The following is an 18,460-nucleotide window of genomic DNA, read 5'->3' as shown; positions in this document are numbered from 1 at the left end:
CATCAGCTTAGGAGCACAGGCTGAGAGGCGGCTCCCGGAGGCTTTGCGCCCAGAACAGTGAAGTCAAGACATGACCCCCATGGTGCCTCAGGCCTGCTGCCCAGCCCAGCCTCACTCGCACCCCAGCACCATCCCCACTAGGTAATGCTGATCCCTGCCGAGACTGGGGAGAGGGTCAGGTTAGCATTGACTCTACACTTCTAAAGAATACCCTTGCAGTGTCCTTAAGCATATGAAAGGATTTTTGTATGCATGCATATACTTGTAAAACACACATGCATTTAAATACACATGTGTTAGCTTTCCACACGGGGACTAGAAGCCAAGATTATTTACCTAGAGATCGCATCATTTTGCTTCATGAAAATTTTAAGTAGAACCAAGAAAAGGTCTCTCTTTCTTATTGATAGTAGTAGCCTTCAAAAATGCAGAGTTGGAAATGCCTACTTCGCCTTTATGACTTGGGGTGACTGGACATGTTCAGCTGGGGCAGGAGGCCCTGCTCCCAGTTCTGGGAGCTGCTTTGGTTTATCCGCCTTCCTTCAACTTTCCTCCATGGACTGTGAGATCCTTCGGGTTAGGAATGCCTCAGGCCAGCTGGCAGAAAAAGGGTATCTTAGGCTAAAGGAATGGTGCACATGGGGTCACATGGACACAAGAAAGACCCACGGGAGGTTCTCTTGGCAGAAGCCCAAGAGGCAGATACGGGGAGGGGCCGTGCCAGGAAGGTCCTAATCTGGGATGATGATGACTTTGATCTTTACCCAGAAGCACTGATAACTGTTGAGGGATTTTGAGCTGGGAAACGACATCATTGACTTCACCCTTTCAGAGATTGCTTTAGCTGTAGGTTAGAGGAGAGAAGGGGGTAGGGGCTGGGAGCCAAGGGGATTAAAAACAGAAGCCAATGAGGTGGTTACTAGGGCACAGATGGTTGAGGATAGGACTTGAGCTGTGATCAACTGTGGATCACAGACTGAAAGATGTAGGAAACTGAACACAGGTAACTGGGATTGTGCTGGGCACCAGGGAGGGCTCTGCTCTCGGGGAGCTTAACCTAATGGGAAATTCGGACAAGTAAACATTTGCAGTAGAAAATGCCGAGTGCTACAATTGGGGTAAGTTTGGGATAATATGGAAACACACAATAGAGGAAACTTACCTATTCTTGGAGAGTCCAGAAAAATTATGGCTACTGAAATCGGGAATCTTGAAGAAAGGAGATTTTTGTGCGAAGGTAATGAATTTGGCTCAGGACAAGTTGAATTTGAGACATTGTAGGTTATTCACGGCCTGGCCAGGAACTGATGTGCTTAGTCACCTAGCACCCAGAGAGGGGTGAGGCTGGGGGTTCTTCTTCTTCTTCCCTTTTTTTTTTTTTAATTTATTTGAGAGAGAGCATGAGCCAGAGGATGGGGGTTGGGGGTGGAGCCAAAAGGAAAGGGAGAAGCAGACTTCTTGCTGAGCTGGGATCCTGATGCAGGGCTCGATCCCAGGACCCTGAGACCATGGCCTGAGCCAAAGGCAGATGTTTAACCAACTGAGCCACTGAGGCACCCCAAGGCTGGGGGTTCTTATTGGAAATGAAGGTTCTCAGCCTCTGAGAAACAACAACTGAAGAAGTAGAAGAGCCAGAAGAAAGCAGTCACAGAAGTGAAGGGAGAAGAAAGTTTTAAGAAAAGAGGAATGGACAGAGACTTGCATGCTATGCTCTAGGTTAGGGTGTGAAGGTGTGGATGGCAGGGGGAGACTAGTCTGTGCAGAAGCTTGCCTGTGAAGGCGAGATGGCAGGTGGCTGGACTGGGGTGTGGGGGTGAATTTAATATGAAATTTACATGGAGGGAAACTAAAACCAAGAGAGAAGGCACAGAGGGTTGCTTGGAGACGTAATCACTGCCCTTTCCCCTTATACTTGCATTCCTTGCCTTTTGCAGTCCTTGAGCATTTTCTGGGTCTCTTGGGTGTTGTGGGGAGGAGGTGAGGGACAGAAGAGGGTTCTCTGATCCTCGAGGACCTTATGTACATTTTCTCTTGCTCTCTGACCAAATCTCAAGTTCCCTTAGGGCCTGGGCTGTGTCTTGTTCACTGTTAGAACTGCAGGATCTCTCATAGCGACCAGCACATAGTAGATGCTCAATTAGGATTTGAACATTTTTCTGTTCAATTATAATAAGAATAGTGAGTAGCTAAAGAGCTGTTTGTTTGCTGAGATATCAGTGAAATATGAAGGTCTACTTGAAGCTCTTCTCAGTTCTTCATTATTTTGAGTCATTTATTCTAACCTCTTTCTCACCAGGCAGTTCTGCTCGGCTTGATTTTTGTCCTCAGAAAGAGAATAAAACTGACAGTTGAACTTTTCCAAGTCATAAATAAGGCCATCAGCAACTCTCCTTTCCTGCTGTTCCAACCACTGTGGACTTTTGCCATCCTCATTTCCTTCTGGGTCTTCTGGATGGCTGTGCTGCTGAGCCTGGGGACCGCAGGTAAGAGCTCTGGGTTCCGTCACCTTGGAGTTGGGCTCAGAAGACCCCAGCATTTTGGAGCCATTGGCCTGTTTTTATAGGGACCATGGAACTACAGGTGTCTGATGACAATGGTGATGGTGCCAGGGAAAAGGAAAGCAGGAAAATCCTTTTCCTCTTCTAACTGGCTTTCAAGAAACTGGGTTTGTTTCAAGAGAGAATAAATTCGGTGGGGACTGAAAGAGCTTTCAGAAAACCTACAATATGGGGCGCCTGGGTGGCTCAGTCGGTTAAGCGGCTGCTTTCGGCTTGGGTCATGATCCCAGGGTCCTGGGATCGAGCCCCACATTGGGCTCCCTGCTTAATAGGGAGCCTGCTTCCTCCTCTCTCTCTGCCCTGCCGCTCTGCCTACTTGTGCTCTCTCTCTAAATGGATAAAATCTTAAAAAAAAGAAAAAAGGCTACAATATGAACAAAAGTCTCTAGAAAGAAGGATTCAGATTTTATCTGCGGCAGTTTGCCAACTCCTCTCACCTCAGACGATCAGAAAGGTCACCCTGTTAAAAGTCTGTTGTGCTCAGCAGAGCCCGCTTACATTTAAAGCAGGTGCACATGGTCACATAGCGCAGGTCCTGAGAAGCCAATCCTGAATGCCCTCTCCTCTCCTCAGTCGTTTTCCACCCGAGGGATTCCTCAGAATCAGCTAAGGGGCTTTATTAAAGTCCAGTTGCCAGGGCCCCATCCTCAGGGATCTTGATTCACTTGGTTTGAGGTAGGACAAACGGTATTTTTTTGAAGCCCCATAACAGCTCAAAGAAGTGCCGTCTAAAGTACTGTCTGAAATGAGGTCATGAGCTTCTGTCAGAATAGATAGCACTCCTTTATCGAGAAATCTCACGACGGCGGGGGCAGTGGGAACGTCAGCAGGAGACCCTGGGCTTCATGAAGCACTTGGCCTGTGTTCTGGCGCAAGCTCCGCATCTCGCCGAGGTCTAGTAACAAGCGGTGTGGGGACAGGCGGCCAGTCTATAGGCACACTTTACGTGGCCTTGTTCTAAATCTTCACTAGCTCCTCTGTTCGATTTGGTTAAGGCCCACATTCACACTCTGACGGGAGTACCAAAGGGAGTACCAAAGAGTAAGTTGCTCTCTGAGACCATCGCAGATGGGTAAGAACCACAGCAGATGGCAAGTCAACAAGGCTAATAGGATTCCTTACTGTTTTATCCAAGTTCACGTTGTCCTCGATCAGATCTGTAAGAGCAACTGCTGTGTGGTAGATTCTCTTCCCTCTCTCTGGAGTCAGCTGACCCTTCAAGATGGTCAGTCCGCAGGCTCCCTGGGAGGCAAAGCCCCTCCTTCCGGCTCCAGAGACGCTGTGGGAGCACTCTCTCCCGTCCTCTGGAAGTTCTCGGCAAACCTACAGTGAACTCAGAATAATTATCCAGGATGAACCAGGGCTGTAATCAGTCCGGATGAGGTGCGTCTGGGAGTCACAGAAGACTCAACCAACTAGTGGCTTAAATATGGCATGAGGCCATTCCTCACACATAAATGAAGTCCCCAAGGAGGAGCCCGATGCCAGCGTGGTCCTCTAGAGATGGAGGGCCTGGGTGCGTGTGTTCGACTTCATCTCAGCACCTTGTGACTGACCTCCTCTCCCACTTGCTTCCATCCAGTAGCTGAAATGGACACTCGGGCTCCAACCATATCCTACACCAGTCATTGAGTAGGTGGCAGGGAGGAAGGTGAGTGTCCCCTCCCTTGCTCAGCCCTCCTAGAAGTCATGACAGCACGTTCACCTCCACCCGACCAGAGAGAGCCTCATGACATAGCAGCACCTTCCTGCAAGGGAGGACAGGCGAGGGGGTTTCATTAGCAGTTAAAAAATTAGAAATACTACTGCCAAGAAAAAGCGAGAACAGTTGTTGTGGGACAGTTGGAAGTCTCAGCTAGAACAACACTGAACAGCTCTATTTTGCTCCCTTGAAGCCGTCTCGGTCGCAGTCAGAAAGGAGGGCAGTGGCCTTGGGATGTGTGGGAGCACAAGCATTTGTTGAACAGTGCCCAATTCAAGGCTGCGTGCCAGGAGCTTTCTTATGTTCTCTGCTTTAAGCATGGCAGTGCCCCTCGTCCTGTGTTTGTTATGCTCAAGTTCCAAGCAAGAGAATTGAGGCTCTGCGTGTGCGCTCTGTGGAAGGTCACCCCGTGAGGAAGTGCAAGGCTCTCTCTGGTTCCAGAACCCTGGGGTGGAGCCCATGTGCACTCCGCCATCTCACATCCCCCATGTCTGGGAGACAGAGGGGGCCTCCTCAGTTGTCTCTCAAGTCAGAGCAGTGCTGTGGCCACAGTAGCTGGCTGGCGGATGTGGCCTGGGCACAGTGTTGTGTTTGGGGTCTGTGGTTACAGGGCAACAGGAAAGGGCCGGAGGTCGCAGCCAGGGTGGGCTGGGAGTGACGGGTGGTGGAGGGCGGCGGGGATGGCACACAGGGTGGTGGACGGTGGTATTGGAACCCTTGCCCTAAAGAATCCCCAGAGAAAGGGTGAAATCATGGAAGTATGACTCAGGACCAGGGAAGGACCTTCCGTCCTCCTCCAGCCCCTGGGGCGTAGCTGCCCCTCCCGTTCTTGTGGGCTGTGAGTCTGGCTGAAGGACTGTGCTTAACCCACCATACTTGGGGCTAGGGCCCATTCATTTGTTCTTGCCTTTTACTTCACAAATGTTAGGGGAACACTGTGGGGCCAAGGCCCTGAGCAAGGCACTGGGGAGGAATGGTGTCCTCTCCTAACAGCACTTAGAGTCCAGCAGGACAGACTGATAATGAAATGTGTGCTCTTAGTGAAGGTTGATGAATGTCACGATAGGAGAATTTTGGGGAGCTCCTAGAGCACGGCAACGGGGCTCTACCCTGCTTTGGGAGTCAGGGAAGGCTTCTCAGATCAGAAGATAACAGAAAGAAGCCAAGGGGGGATTCACTAGGGGTCACAAGCAAACCCAGGAGAGGACCTGGTCACAGACGACAAGGAGAGAGCCAGTCCTGGGAGTTGGGGGTATAGGTAGGGAGAAACATATCCCAGGGCTGCCTCAGGGGTAAGCAGCCAGTGGGGTGTCCCTTTAGTTCCCCGATAGGCCCAAGTTGCGCCCGGGGCCCCAGGGGCATGAAATAGCATCTGCCACAGAGCTGCGAGCAGGAGAGGCAGGAAGACAGGTAGGGGATTCCGTGGGGTCGAAGGTAGCACAGCATTCTGGAGCCGTCTGGGAGGTCAGGTACTAAAGTGTGGCCATTCCCTGTCAGTGGACAGAGGAAACCAGGCCAGAGGGTGAGGGACAGAAGGGCAGGAAGAAAAACCAGGTGCCTGGGACCTGACATAGGAATGCGTGCTAGCAGACCTTCCACTTTACAGGAGAGGAGGTATCGCAGAGAGCTATGGCCTTCCCTCCTTCCTGGGCTCGGGCATCCTAAACACCAGACTGGCTGTCCCCTCCAGCCACCTGACTCTTCCTTTCCACTCACCTGTGGGCCAACCCAGGTGCACAGAATTCCTTTGTTTTCAAAGAACTTTTCACTCCATGCCAGAGCCACCGCTCTGGGTCTGGGCAGGTCGCTTCTTAGCTTCATGTCATTTTGACCTTCGGGAGACGTTCCAGCTGCACTCGTGGGAGACTGGGAGCTGCTGTCTGAGCTTGTGAAAAGAAGCCAGTTGATGTGGGTGATCAGAGGGATTGTCTCCCCTCACGTCCCCTCAGGGAATTATAGAACCTTCCAGTTGTCCAGCTGGTGCCCAGAGTGGCTACGGGGGTGGGGAGTGTCCTCAGTGGATAATAGTTGTGAGCTTTTTATCATGTCAGGTGGCTGAACGAACTGGTATTTTGGGGCACCTGGGTGGCTCAGTCAGTTAAGCATCTCCTTCGGCTGAGGTCATGATCCCAGGGTCCTGGGATCAAGCCCCACATTGGACTCCCTCCCTGCTCAGCTGGGAGCCTGCTTCTCCCTCTCCTCAGACTGCTGCTCCCCCTCTTATGCTCACTCTCTCTGTCAAAAGAATAAATAAAATCTTAAAAAAAATAAAAAAGAAAGAAACTAAGATCTTAATGTGTAAAAAGGAAAATAAAAATTCAGGAAAAAGTGAACTTGGATGGTTTTTGCCCTGATGAGCTATTTCTCTAGAGGCTTTAAATCAGTCTCTGAGCTAGTTGACAAATTCTGGCTCGTTTGGGGATCATTTCAGCAGACCGTATCAAGGCCGTCCACCTGTGACACTGATTAGCCATTAGAAACTGTCTGCCACCAGCCATGTGACAACGACTACTAAAATCCAGTGGGGATAAGTGAAACTGTCATAACCTTGGGAAGCCAGCAGGTGCAGGTGGCAGGTTGGAAGGAGCCCACGTGTGCTCAGTACACCATTAGGGTGGTCTGGAAACCCCAGAGTCGACCGACAGTGGAGGAAGCCCGTCTTGGCGGGGGGTCACTTCCCTTCCCGGTGTGCTGCAATTAGAAAGGTCATCACAGGGATGCAGTGGGGCCAAGGGCCATGCCTGGAATCAAGGGACCCAGGATCTCGCCTGGATCTGGCCTTCCTTGTACATTAATCTCCGTGCTTCCCTTTTCCCATTTTTGGCAATGGAAACTTTACAGGGTTGTGAGGAGGCTGAGATGGTGCCAGAGCTTTGCTTTGCAGATAAGGGCCTATATATGTTCCTTATGTTGGGAATTCCTGTCGGCTAGAGTATCTGGTACCAAGCTTCAGCTTTACTCTCTGCCCTGCCTAGCATATTTGAGAACACAGTTTCAAAGAAAATTGTCTTTTTTAAGTTCCGAGAGATCTAGAAAGTAAAGTCTCCTAGCAGCCCAGACCTGTCCTAGGAACAGGTAGAGGGAGCTTGCACAAAAGAGATTTTAAACAGTCCCTGCTTTTTTGAAGTTTGTGAGCCCTTTGAGAAGGTGCAAAGGAGAACAGTCTGCAAGGACATTCGTGCCTTTGCACCTGCCATGCCTTCATCTGGAAACATCTCTTCACAACCTGCACCCCACTCTCTACCCCCAAACTGCTTGAAAATCTCGTCATTCTCCAAGAATGGTTTTGAGCGTTGTAGTTCTTAGAAATCTATCTGTGAGTTTGCCAGGCATACTTAGTATTGCTTCTTCATTTTCCTTGCATTTTTTATACTCTTCATTCTTTCAACAGCTCTCCATTGCAGCCCTGGGAACTAGAGATATAGGACAGAGCCCCTAGTGAGTGGGCAGAGAGGGAATAAGTAAATATTTGTATGTCAGATGGTGGCAAGTCCTACGAAGAACAATAACACAAGACAATGACTCGTGTGTTCCATCCCCCTGGAGTATGGACATCTTGAGGGCGGGGGCCATGTCTTTTTCTTTCTGGGTCTTTTGCCCCAGTGTGCAGCCCCTCAATGAGTTCAGTGAGTGTATCCTGAATCAGGAGGTGAGTTCGCAGCAGCTCTTTATTAAATGAGACGTATACTTAGAAAGAACTTGGTAAATTACAGACTCAATGGCAGTGAGATTTTCTTCTCTTTTCTCTTCATCTTCATGCTGTCAGAGCAGAAGCTGAGCCAGTGGGAGACACAGGCAAGAACGGATGTCAGGAGGACACTTGAGCCAGCTTGCTGGAAGAGGCCAGTACACAGAATGTACTAGAAAGTTGAGCCCTTCCAAGTTGGACCTGCTTCCTTTGGGAAGTTATCCCCACTGGCTGGACTGCCTTCCTTGAGAAACTGCCGTGTATATGATCCTGAGTATCACCTTTATCTTTTTAAATGCTTTAAAGCTTGTTTATAATATCTGGACGTATGGCTAGCTTCATGATGAGTTTCCCCCTGTTTGTATTGATGATATCCCGAAAATCATCTCCAGTCTCTATAGTAAGATATATTAGGGATATAGAATATATCTGAGATATATTTATTGGATTTATTGGGGAAGTTGATTCATTCATTCATTTGCTCATTCAGTAAATATTTATGGAACACTTACTATATCTGATCCTGTTAAATAGTTGCTAGAGATATAGCTTTCCTTCTAGTTTGGAAGCTAGAGGGGGGATGGGCATTAAATAAAATAAGTAAATTTTATAGTACATTAAAAGCTGATAAGTGGTATGGAGAAAATTAAAGCAGAGAGGAGGAATGAGCAATGCTTAAGGGGGAGTGCAATTTTAATCTTGGTGACCGGGGAGGGGCTTCACTGAGAAGGTGATGTGTGAGCAAAGATTTGAAGGAGGTAAGGGCAGAGCCATGAGCTATATAAAGGGAGGGACAATGTTCTTGGCAAAGGGAAGGCAAGGATGAAGGGACCAGCAAGAGGCAAGGGTACTGGGGGCACAGCAAGCAGACCCGTTCAGCTGGAGTGGGGGTGGTTGAGGGATAGTGTGGGTCAAGAAGGGGTCAGAGAGAGCATGGGATCAAATCCTTGGGCCTTACAGCCTTTATAGGAACCTGGTTCTAATCTGAGGTGGGAAGTCATTCCAGTTTTAAGCAGAATAGTAACATGACCTGACTTACATTTTAACAGCAGTCATCCAGGGAAGAGATGGTGCTGGCATAGTAATGGACGAGGTGGGACAGACCAGATTCCCTGGCTGTTCTGAAGGATTTCCTGATATATTAGCGGAGGGTATGAAGGGAAGAGATTTAGAGATGACGCTGAGGAATGGGAGAATGAGACTGCCGTCAGCTAAGACAGGGCAAGACTCTCGAGTGGAGCATGTTAGGAGACATCATATAGGCCTTGATCGTGTTAACCCAGACAGCTTTCTGGCAGCCCGCTGGAGATGTCAAGTGGGCGGCTAGCTGTTTGAGTCTGAAGTTTCTGGAGAGGTCGCAGCTAGAGAGCCACATTTAGGAATTTGGGAGCGTTTCAGAAATGGTCTTTAAAACCATGAGAGTAGAATGAGTGCAGGGAGAAGAGTGGAAATCCAAGGGCTGTTCCTTAGGGACCTTCAGTGGTGAAGGATCCAGGAGCTGAGGAGAAAAACAGAAATGAGGCTGACCAGGAGCCGCCCGTGGGTTGAAAGTGTGTGGTGTTGGAGTGTGGGGGAAGGGCTTCAGGGATATGGGAGTGGCCTACAGTGTGTCAAGCTAAGGCTAAGCAAGATAAGACCCAAGGGATTGAGGATGGATCACTGAATTTCGTAACAAAACTGCTTCAGGGAAGTTCAGAGGTCAGGGGCGGATCCTGATCTGAGTGGATTAAGGGAAAGAGGGAGAAAAGAATAGAAATGAGTAAGTAGGCACCATCTTGAGGAATGTGGTCATAAAGAGGAACAGAGGGGCGCCTGGCTGGCTCAGAAGAGCAAGCAATGCTTGATCGCGGGGTCATGAGTTTGAGCCCCACCTTGGGTACAGAGATTATTTTAAAATAAATAAATAAACTTAAAAAAACTTTAAAGAGGGACAGAGAAATGGCAAGGAAGCTGGAGAAGTAGAGTCAGGAGAAGGTTTGGTTTTTGTTTTGTTTTTTAAAGATGAGACATGGTTAATGATTCCATTAAGAGGTACATTTGAATAAAGGAAGCAGGGAGGGCAATCGCTGAAGAGCTGGCATCGGTAGGTGAGGAGGAGATCCGGAGGAAGGGTCAGCCTTAGGGTCACGGACAGTGTATCCCATTAAGTGGGGGTCAGGCTGTGGGCTCTTGCTGACAGCAAGTAGATGTTGGAGGCAGGCCCCAGCAGAGGTTTTCTGGTTGCTCCTCTTTCCTCAGAGAAACCAGAAGTAAGATCATTGACAGAGAGTGACAGTGGCGGGGAAAAAACCCTTAGAGGCTCAAGGAGGACTTAAAACAGTCCAGAAGAAGGGGAGATGAGTAGACAAATAAAGCAACATGTGAGTTCCTGATAGTCACTCAGATGGTATCTTCTTTCTGATTTTTTGTTTGCGTCTTTCATATTCCCCCCATTAATGGCTAATGTCCAGCATCATTCCAACATGCAGTAGATGCTTAATAAATATTGTTAACTCCAGAGCTGGAATTCTCTCTACCTGTCTTTCGGTTATAACTAACCCTGTATCGTACTCGCTCTTCCCAGGGTCTTAGCCACTTAATCCTCATAACAGCTGCATGTGTGCCACTCGGGGTCATAAGACTGGACAGGGTCACCAAGGATGCAAGGAGTTGGTATTAGTGTCTTCAGATTACAAGAGATGGAACAGAGATGTTACGAAGCTGGTCAGCTTCGTAACATCTGCCCGAGGCTGGTCAGCTGTTAGGGGTCAGTGCCGAGATATGAATCTCACCCTGTGGGACTCAAGCCCAGGGCTGTAACTACTGCCTCAGGGTTTGTCTTGTCCACCCTCTTCATCTGGACAATGAAAGAGCAGAGGCCCAGGTTGCTTATCACGTGTGTCAAAAGCTGAGACTGGGACCAAGTCCTCTCCCGAGTTCAGTGCCCTTTGCACCATCATCCCTGTGATCCTCATAGCTTGGGATCTATCTGAAGTCCAGTTCCTCTTAACACAAGAGCAGTAGCTCTCGTGTCACAGTCTTCCACAAAGCTGCCAGTCCTGATGGAGGGCTCTTGCCTGCAGTGACACTGCCATCCAGGAGAGGGCAGTCTTGCACGCACAAACACGCCTGCCCCACCCACAGGCAGTAACCACTGTTTCCTAGGCTTTCAGCCTGAAGCCTGAGCTGCCGGATTCTTCAGAGAATGTTTGCTGTAAAGCAGAGGTTTTTGAGCAGTAGGTCTGTCCCCCCAAGTGGCATTTGGCAATGTCTGGAGGCCTTTCGGGCTGTCCTAAGGGGAGGAGGGGAGGGAGGTTGCTCCTGGCATTTGTGGGCAGAGGCCAGGATGAATGCTAAACATCCCACAAGGCACAGGGCAGCCCCCCCAGCCCCAGCGAGGGATTATCTGTACCAAAATGTGAGTTGTTTGGTGAGAAACCCTGCCCTAAAGGAAAGTCTGGAAACAGAACGATACAGCTGAACCGGAGGAACAAAGAAGGTGGCGGAGACAAAGATACTCTAAAACAGCAATGACCAGAATAACATAGGGGTTCTGCGTCTCTGGAAAATGCTGAGGGGTGGACAGCTTGTATGAACCTGGGCTTACCACTTTGGCCACTCTCCGTCGCTATAGCCATCCGTGTGCCGAGCCGGCATGTGTGAGAGTGCCCCTGACGGTGCAGGACAGCGGAGAAGAGAGACCACCCCCTACCCTTAGCAGCCAGGGCTCTGTATTTACCTTTCTTCTGTCAAAGCAAGCATGCCTCCTGTTCTGTGGGAACATTCTCCACCCCCGAACCACGTGTGACGTTTTAGGCCTGTGCTTGCGGAAACTGCCGTCTCTCCCCAGGACCTGACCTTGCGGGAAGTAGAGTGTGTTTGTGGGCTGGCCCTGGTCACTTCTGACCTTCCATGAAGTGATTCTCCAAGCCTTCCCCGACCTGATCTACCTCAGTGCGTGCATTAGTGGTGAGGGGCTCACCTCCTTTAGCGCTGGGAATGCTTTTCTGAAACACACCCATTTTGCAAAAGCATAAACATTTCTCAGTGCCATACCTGAAACAGAGATTGCCTCCCAGGCAGGAAGAGCCTAGTGCTCAATAAAATATTAACTTCTCTGTAAATCAGGCTGCTCCACTGTTTCTCACAATGTGACTCTTGTTCAGCAGAACACAAGGCCTAAGGCCCGAAGGCCAGCCTCCGTCCGAGGAATCCGGTTGCTTCACATCACTGTTACCTTCCCCCACTTCCTCCACAGAGACCCTCTTGTGAATGTCTCTAGACACAGGAATTATGAATCTAAAGCCAGTTTATAGCTAAGAAAGAAAATATGAAACAGTCCTTAAATGTCATTCAGGTTGTAGGTTTTGCTAAAGACGGAAGTGCCCATCTTCTGACTTGTGATAGTTTTAGGATTGTAGTTAGTATAGTTACAATAATTTTAAATACATAGTGGGAGAAACATCTGGAAATCACGCCGAGCCACGGAGCTGGGATTTGGATTTACTAAATCCAACCTGAATGGAATTGAATTGCAGAGCTTATTTGGGGCCTTCCTCAAATGAGGGCAAATCAAACAGGGACTGGCCATATAAATGGCAGAGCCCTGTTGGGGTGACCCCCCTGGCCTGGTTTTGGTATTGAGCTCCTGAAATTTAATAAAATCATTATCACATACAGAGTGAACTTTCTATGGACCAGGCCCTATATTAAGCATTTACCATGTAATCTCATTGAAACCCACCAGCAGGAAATGGGTATTATACCTAAGGAGACTAACTAGCTTACCCAGCTCAGGCTGAGATATAAACCTATGTTAACACTGAGACCCAGTAGGTATTTTAAATGCGCTAGAAGAGTTTGTCCTTGAAATGAACTCTGAAATGAATCCCTTAGAAATAAATGGAGAATCTTGTCTCATTTATAAACTCTAAATTTGGGGTGTAGCAAGGTTCTAGAGTATAATCCTAGCAGCTATAGTCCTAATAACAAGTTTTTTTATTCACAAAGTGGTGTGGTAGAAAAAACGTAGATGTTAGGATCTAGTGTGTCAGAGTTTATCTCCTCCTTCCTCTAATCATGAACAGGTGAGACTTTATGAAAGTTCCTTGGCTCTTCCAAACCTCAGTGTTCATATCTGCAGAGTGGGATGAGTGTTAGAGTATAGGTCAAGTGTCTGGCAAATTGCCTACCCATCAGTCATTATGTGTATGGTTATTGCTAGTACTCAGAAGTTAAACCTGTGTCCCATTTTTCTGTGTGTGCTATGAAGAGCTCAAATGAGGTTGGATGCTTCCAACTTTACTCTGGTATTTTTGTGTCTATGGAATGCTAACAGCCAGCCACCGGGAAGTGTGGCCTAGTGAACCATCTTACATGCTTTGGCAAACACTGGTGTAAAGCATGTTTGTGTTTTAAACTTTAGGAGCTGCACGGGTTATTGAAGGTGGCCAAGTGGAATATCAGCCTCTCATAGGCATTCGGTACATGTGGTGGTACCATTTAATTGGCCTCATCTGGACCAGTGAATTCATCCTTGCGTGCCAGCACATGACGGTAGCCGGGGCACTGGTCACTTGCTATTTCAACAGGTAGGTCTAGCGGGTTACTGCCCTTGACTTGTCTACGTGCTTCATGTCGGGTATCACGAAAAGTACTTTGGAGTTTTAAGAGGGATTGGCAGGCATCAAAGACTCAGGTCAAATTTGGACTAGGATGCTTGTTTGGTAGTGAAAAGAAATATTATACTTCAAATCTGTCGCATTTCCAAATTCTTTTGCCTTAAGCTAGAAAATTCAGAGGGAAGCAAAACAGAGTCGTAATCCTACTGCTTAGAATTGAAAGACGTCTGAAAGGAAAGTTTGACTTATGTAAATATCCGTTCTTATTGACTTCAAACCTAAGAAAATTACTGATCTGTTTGGAACACACTGCAGTAAGTTCTGTGAGCGTTCTTTTATCCTATGTGAAATGTGGAAAATGTTTTCTTGGAAAATAATTTTAAACCCTAAGGAAATTATAGACAACTATAAAATACAGTCCGTGTTCGTCTTGTTAAGTACTAGTGAATTAATTACTTGCTTCTTTGTTCAACATGATACTTATTTAAGTGTTAGTGTTTTCACCCTATTACCTCATCAAAATAATTGAGGACACACACACCCCCGAACTTTTTACCTCGTTTGTGTGTGTGTGTGTGTGTGTGTGTGTGTGACTCTCCACAGGGCAAAGATAAAACCACAGGCAAACTGAACAGGCCTGGACAATGACAGGGTTGGACTGAGGACAGGAAGTTTATTCCCGATAGGGCTGATCCTCCTCTGATCTCTCAGACCAAATGAGCAGATAAGCATGAATATTCGTGGGGTAAGAAAGTCAAGCAGGGATGATTCATCCCAATGAGCAATTACATCCCGACAATAAGGAGCACTGTGGGTTTTAATGCAGGGGTGCTGTTTGGGAGCCCTCATCATTAGAGACCGTGGGATGCACACCGGGCCTGTAGGCCTTGGCCTTGAGAACCTCTGAGCCACTAGAGGTGGGTGGCGTGTGCTGCTTGCTCGTGAGTACGGGAACAAAGATTATTCTAACCATGGTGGCCAGCAGATGACACCTGTCTGACAGTAGTGATTTTTGTGTTACCTTAGAATCACAAAACCAAAGCATTTTCAGTGGGGGCTTCTGGTTTGGACTTCTAGTGAAGCGTCTACCTGGGCCTCTAACCCCTCCTCCTACTCCAGCTCCCCTCCCCGCAAACCATGAAAGAATGAAGGAGGCATAAACGTACAGGGACAGTAGGAAACAACAGAGAAAAGAAATATCAACCAAATGCTGGAAGCTGACGAGAGGATGGATGAGTAGCAACTGAGCTGACTAGACAAACCTGAAAAGGCTCATCTGTGTGTTGGCTGGGAGAAGAGGTGAAAGGAAGACAGGCTGATCTGAGTGAAAAAATAAAAAACCTAGAGGGGCAGGAATTCAGGTGTAAAATGTGCTTTTGAAGGTTAGTTATAGGTCTTCCTAAGGAACAGTTAAGCTCCAGGGCCCCTTCTCCAAACAGGAGGAGACAGGATCTTTGCTTTCTGGAGGGGTAAACCGAAAAGGGTCCAGACTTAGGTATCTGGCACAGCTGAGGCTGTGTAAGGCTCTGTACTGAAAGAAGAGGACATAAGTAAAAGCCTAAATACTGAATAGTGAGGACTCCCACGGCCACCACCAAAGGACATTCCGTGTTTCAGCTCCTAGGATGTTGACAGCCAGGTTGATATCCCCCGGCAAGAGATTAGACGATTCTTTGGAGAAATTACCAACCCAAAGTAAAGACCCGTAGATAATGCCATGTGGTGGGGGAGGGGTCCCCTAATGAAATGATTCCCTGACTGGACAGTGAAACTCACCAAGCAAATGTCACCCCTCATACAGAGCCGCCAGTTCACGCTATACTTAATTCACGCTATAGCTCCTCAGTCTTAAATATGAATTGATAGTCATGATGATTCAACATTCACAGAAAACCTCTAGTGAAAGCAAAATATCAAAATAAACAAAACAAAGGGAATTTAGGGAAAATAAAGACAATGCAGACAGCAGAAGAAAACTACAAAAAAAAATAGAAAAACCTGTAACATCCTCAGAACAAAGGAATACTGCATCCATAAAATAAGTACAAAAAAAGAAAAGATCTCTTAGTCATTAAAAATGTGATTGCAAAAGTGGAATTTTTCTTCTGAAGGATTAAAATATAAAATTGAAGAATTTTTCCAGAAGGTAGAGCAAAAAGACAAAAAGATGGAAAATAAAGGAAGGATAAAAACTTAGAGGATGCATTTTGGAGACTGAACATCTGACTAATATGAGTTCCAGAAATAGAGAACAAAGGAAAGAAATAGGAGGAAGTTATCAAAGAAAATTTCCTAGAGCGAGAGGACATGAGTGAAGGGATGATCCCAGAAGCTTCTAAGGGAAAACTAGATCACAGGCAAAGGATCTAAAACTAGAATGGGGTCTGATGTTCAACAGCAGCTCTGAAAAAGGAAGACAATAGAGCAAACTTTTCAAAGTTCTAAAGAGAGATTATTTTCAGAACTAGAATTCTATACCTGTTCATGCTATCAGTCAAGGGTAAAAGAGAATAAAGTCACGTTCAAGATCGCAACATCCCAAAATACTTTGCTCCCCATCTCCTTTCTTAGGAAGGGTGGTCTCTGAAATGAATGAGTAAGCCAGGTAGGAAACTAGGAGTTTCAGGAAATGGGATCCAACACAGTAAAGAAGAACAGGGAGTTCCCAGAAGGGTAGCTATGAAGCAGGTATAAAAAACACCCAGTCCAAGGAGGAGCAGAAGAGCGGTGGGCTCCCAGAGGCATGTCTCCAAGGGAAAAAAAGAAAAAGGAAACTAAGAGAATACCAGATATGTTTGAACAAGTAGAGAAAATATTTACACTTTGGTGAAGTATTCGATAAAGCCCTAGAGAAACCAAGCAAATAAAAAATGTGAAACAATTACTAACTTCAGGAAAACCCAAAAGTTGTATAGGAAAGGAACTGTAATCAGAATACACTACTTGGTTTATACTCCAACAAAAATAAATAAATACATAATTTTTTAAAAAGAAAATACTACTTGGATCATTGCAAATGTTACTTATGTACTGATATTGTAAACACTAAACATTGACTGAAACATACTCAGTGGTAAAAGGTTGAAAGTTTTTCCTCTAAGATCAGGAGCAAGACAAGAGTGCCTGCTCTCACCACTCCTATTCAGTATAGTACTGGAAGTCCTGGCCAGAGCAAGAAAAAGAAGTAAAAGGTATCTGAATCAGAGAGGAAGAAGTAAAATGTCTTTGTTTGCAGATGATATGGTCTTATAAATAGAAAAAGCCTAAAACCTCCACTAAAAACTATTAAAACTAATCAGTAAAGTTGCAGGATACAAAATCAACATACCAAAAACAGTTGCATTTCTAGAATAACAAAATATCTGAAAAATAAAACAATCCCATTCACAATAGCATCAAGAACAATAAAATACTTGGGAATAAATTTTCCCATTTCACAGGTTGACTTTCATTTTGTGGGTTTTTTGTTTTGTTTTGTTTTGTTTGTTTGTTTTTACTGTGCAGAGCTTTTTATTATGTAGAATCACTTATCAATTTTCGCATTTGTGGCTGTGCTTTTATGTCATATTCAAAAAATTATTGCCAAGGCCAATGTCAAGGAGCTTTTTCCCTATGTTATCTTTAGTTTAATGGTTTCAGTTCCTATGGTTCAGTCTTTAAACCTTTCCAAATTAATTTTTGTGAGTAGTGTAAGATAAGGGTATAATTTCATTCTTCTGCATGTAGCTATTGAGTTTTCCCAACACCATTTATTAAAGGACTATTCTTTTCCCTTTCTGGGCTCTTGATTCTGTTCCACCAATCTGTATGTCATTTTTATGCCAGTGCCACACTGTTTTGATTACTACCCCTTTGTAGCATAATTCAGTGTAATGCCTCCAGCGGGTTCTTCTTTCTCGTGACTGCTTTGGCTGTTTAGGATCTTTTGTAATACCACACAGATTTTTAAAACTGCCTTTTCTTTTTCTGTGAAAAATGTCATTGGAATTTTGGTGGGCAGTGCATTGAATCTATATATGGCTTTGATAGTATGGATATTTTAATAATATGAATTCTTTTGATTCATGAACACAAAATATCTGTTTGTGTCTTCTTCAGTTTCTTTCATCAAAGACTTGTAGTTTTCAGGGTATAGATTGTCCAGCTCCTCTGCACAGTAAAAAACAAAACAAAACAAAACAAAATGAAAGGCAACCTATGAAATGGAAAAAAATATTTGCACATCATATATCTCATAAGAAGTTAATATCCAAAATATGTAAAGAACTCATATAATCCGATAACGACAAAAACTCCAGTTAAGGGGTGCTTGGGTGGCTCATTGATTCAGTGTCTGGCTCTATATTTTGGCCTAGGTCATGATCCCAGAGTCATGAGATCAAGTCCCAGACTGAACTCCACACTTGTGGAGCCTGCTTAAGATTCCCTTCTCCCTCTCCTACTGCCCCTCCACTCCATATCCCACTCATGCATGCTCTGTTTTTCTCTCTCTCTAAAAAAATAAGTAGGGGCGCCTAGGTGGCTTAGTCAGGTAAGCATCTGACTTCAGCTCAGGTCATGATCTCAAGGTCCTGGGATCAAGCCCTAAGTCAGGCTCCCAGTCAGTGGGGAGTCTGCCTGTCCCTCTGACCCTAGCCCTACTTGTGCTCTCCCTCTGTCTCTCTCAAATAAATAACATCTTTATTTTTTTTTAAGATTTTATTTATTTATTTGACAGACAGAGATAACAAGTAGGCAGAGAGGCAGGCAGAGAGAGAGGAGGAAGCAGGCTCACAGCTGAGCAGAGAGATAAATAACATCCTTAAAAAAGAAGATAAGCAAAGGGGTGCCTGAGTGGCTTAGGCAGTTGGTTTCACTTCAGGTCTCAATTTCAGGCTCCTGTCGAGGCCAGCGTCAGGCTCCTCACTCAGCA

At 46.2% G+C, this 18,460-nt stretch overlaps 1 protein-coding gene across 1 annotated transcript in view; it reads left to right on the top strand.

The window, feature by feature from the left end:
* SLC44A3 (solute carrier family 44 member 3) overlaps positions 1-18,460 on the top strand; it is a 94,250-nt gene that overhangs the window by 34,146 nt on the left and 41,644 nt on the right. Inside the window, exons 9-10 of the mRNA XM_080800310.1 lie at positions 2,297-2,483; positions 13,353-13,518. Of these exons, the coding sequence (XP_080656436.1) occupies positions 2,297-2,483; positions 13,353-13,518 (353 nt within the window). The remainder of the gene's footprint in view (positions 1-2,296; positions 2,484-13,352; positions 13,519-18,460) is intronic.

Source organism: Martes martes (genome assembly GCF_963455335.1).
Source record: "Martes martes genome assembly, chromosome: 4".
Classification (NCBI taxonomy): Eukaryota; Metazoa; Chordata; class Mammalia; order Carnivora; family Mustelidae; genus Martes; species Martes martes.
This window is presented reverse-complemented; position numbering and strand designations above follow the sequence as displayed.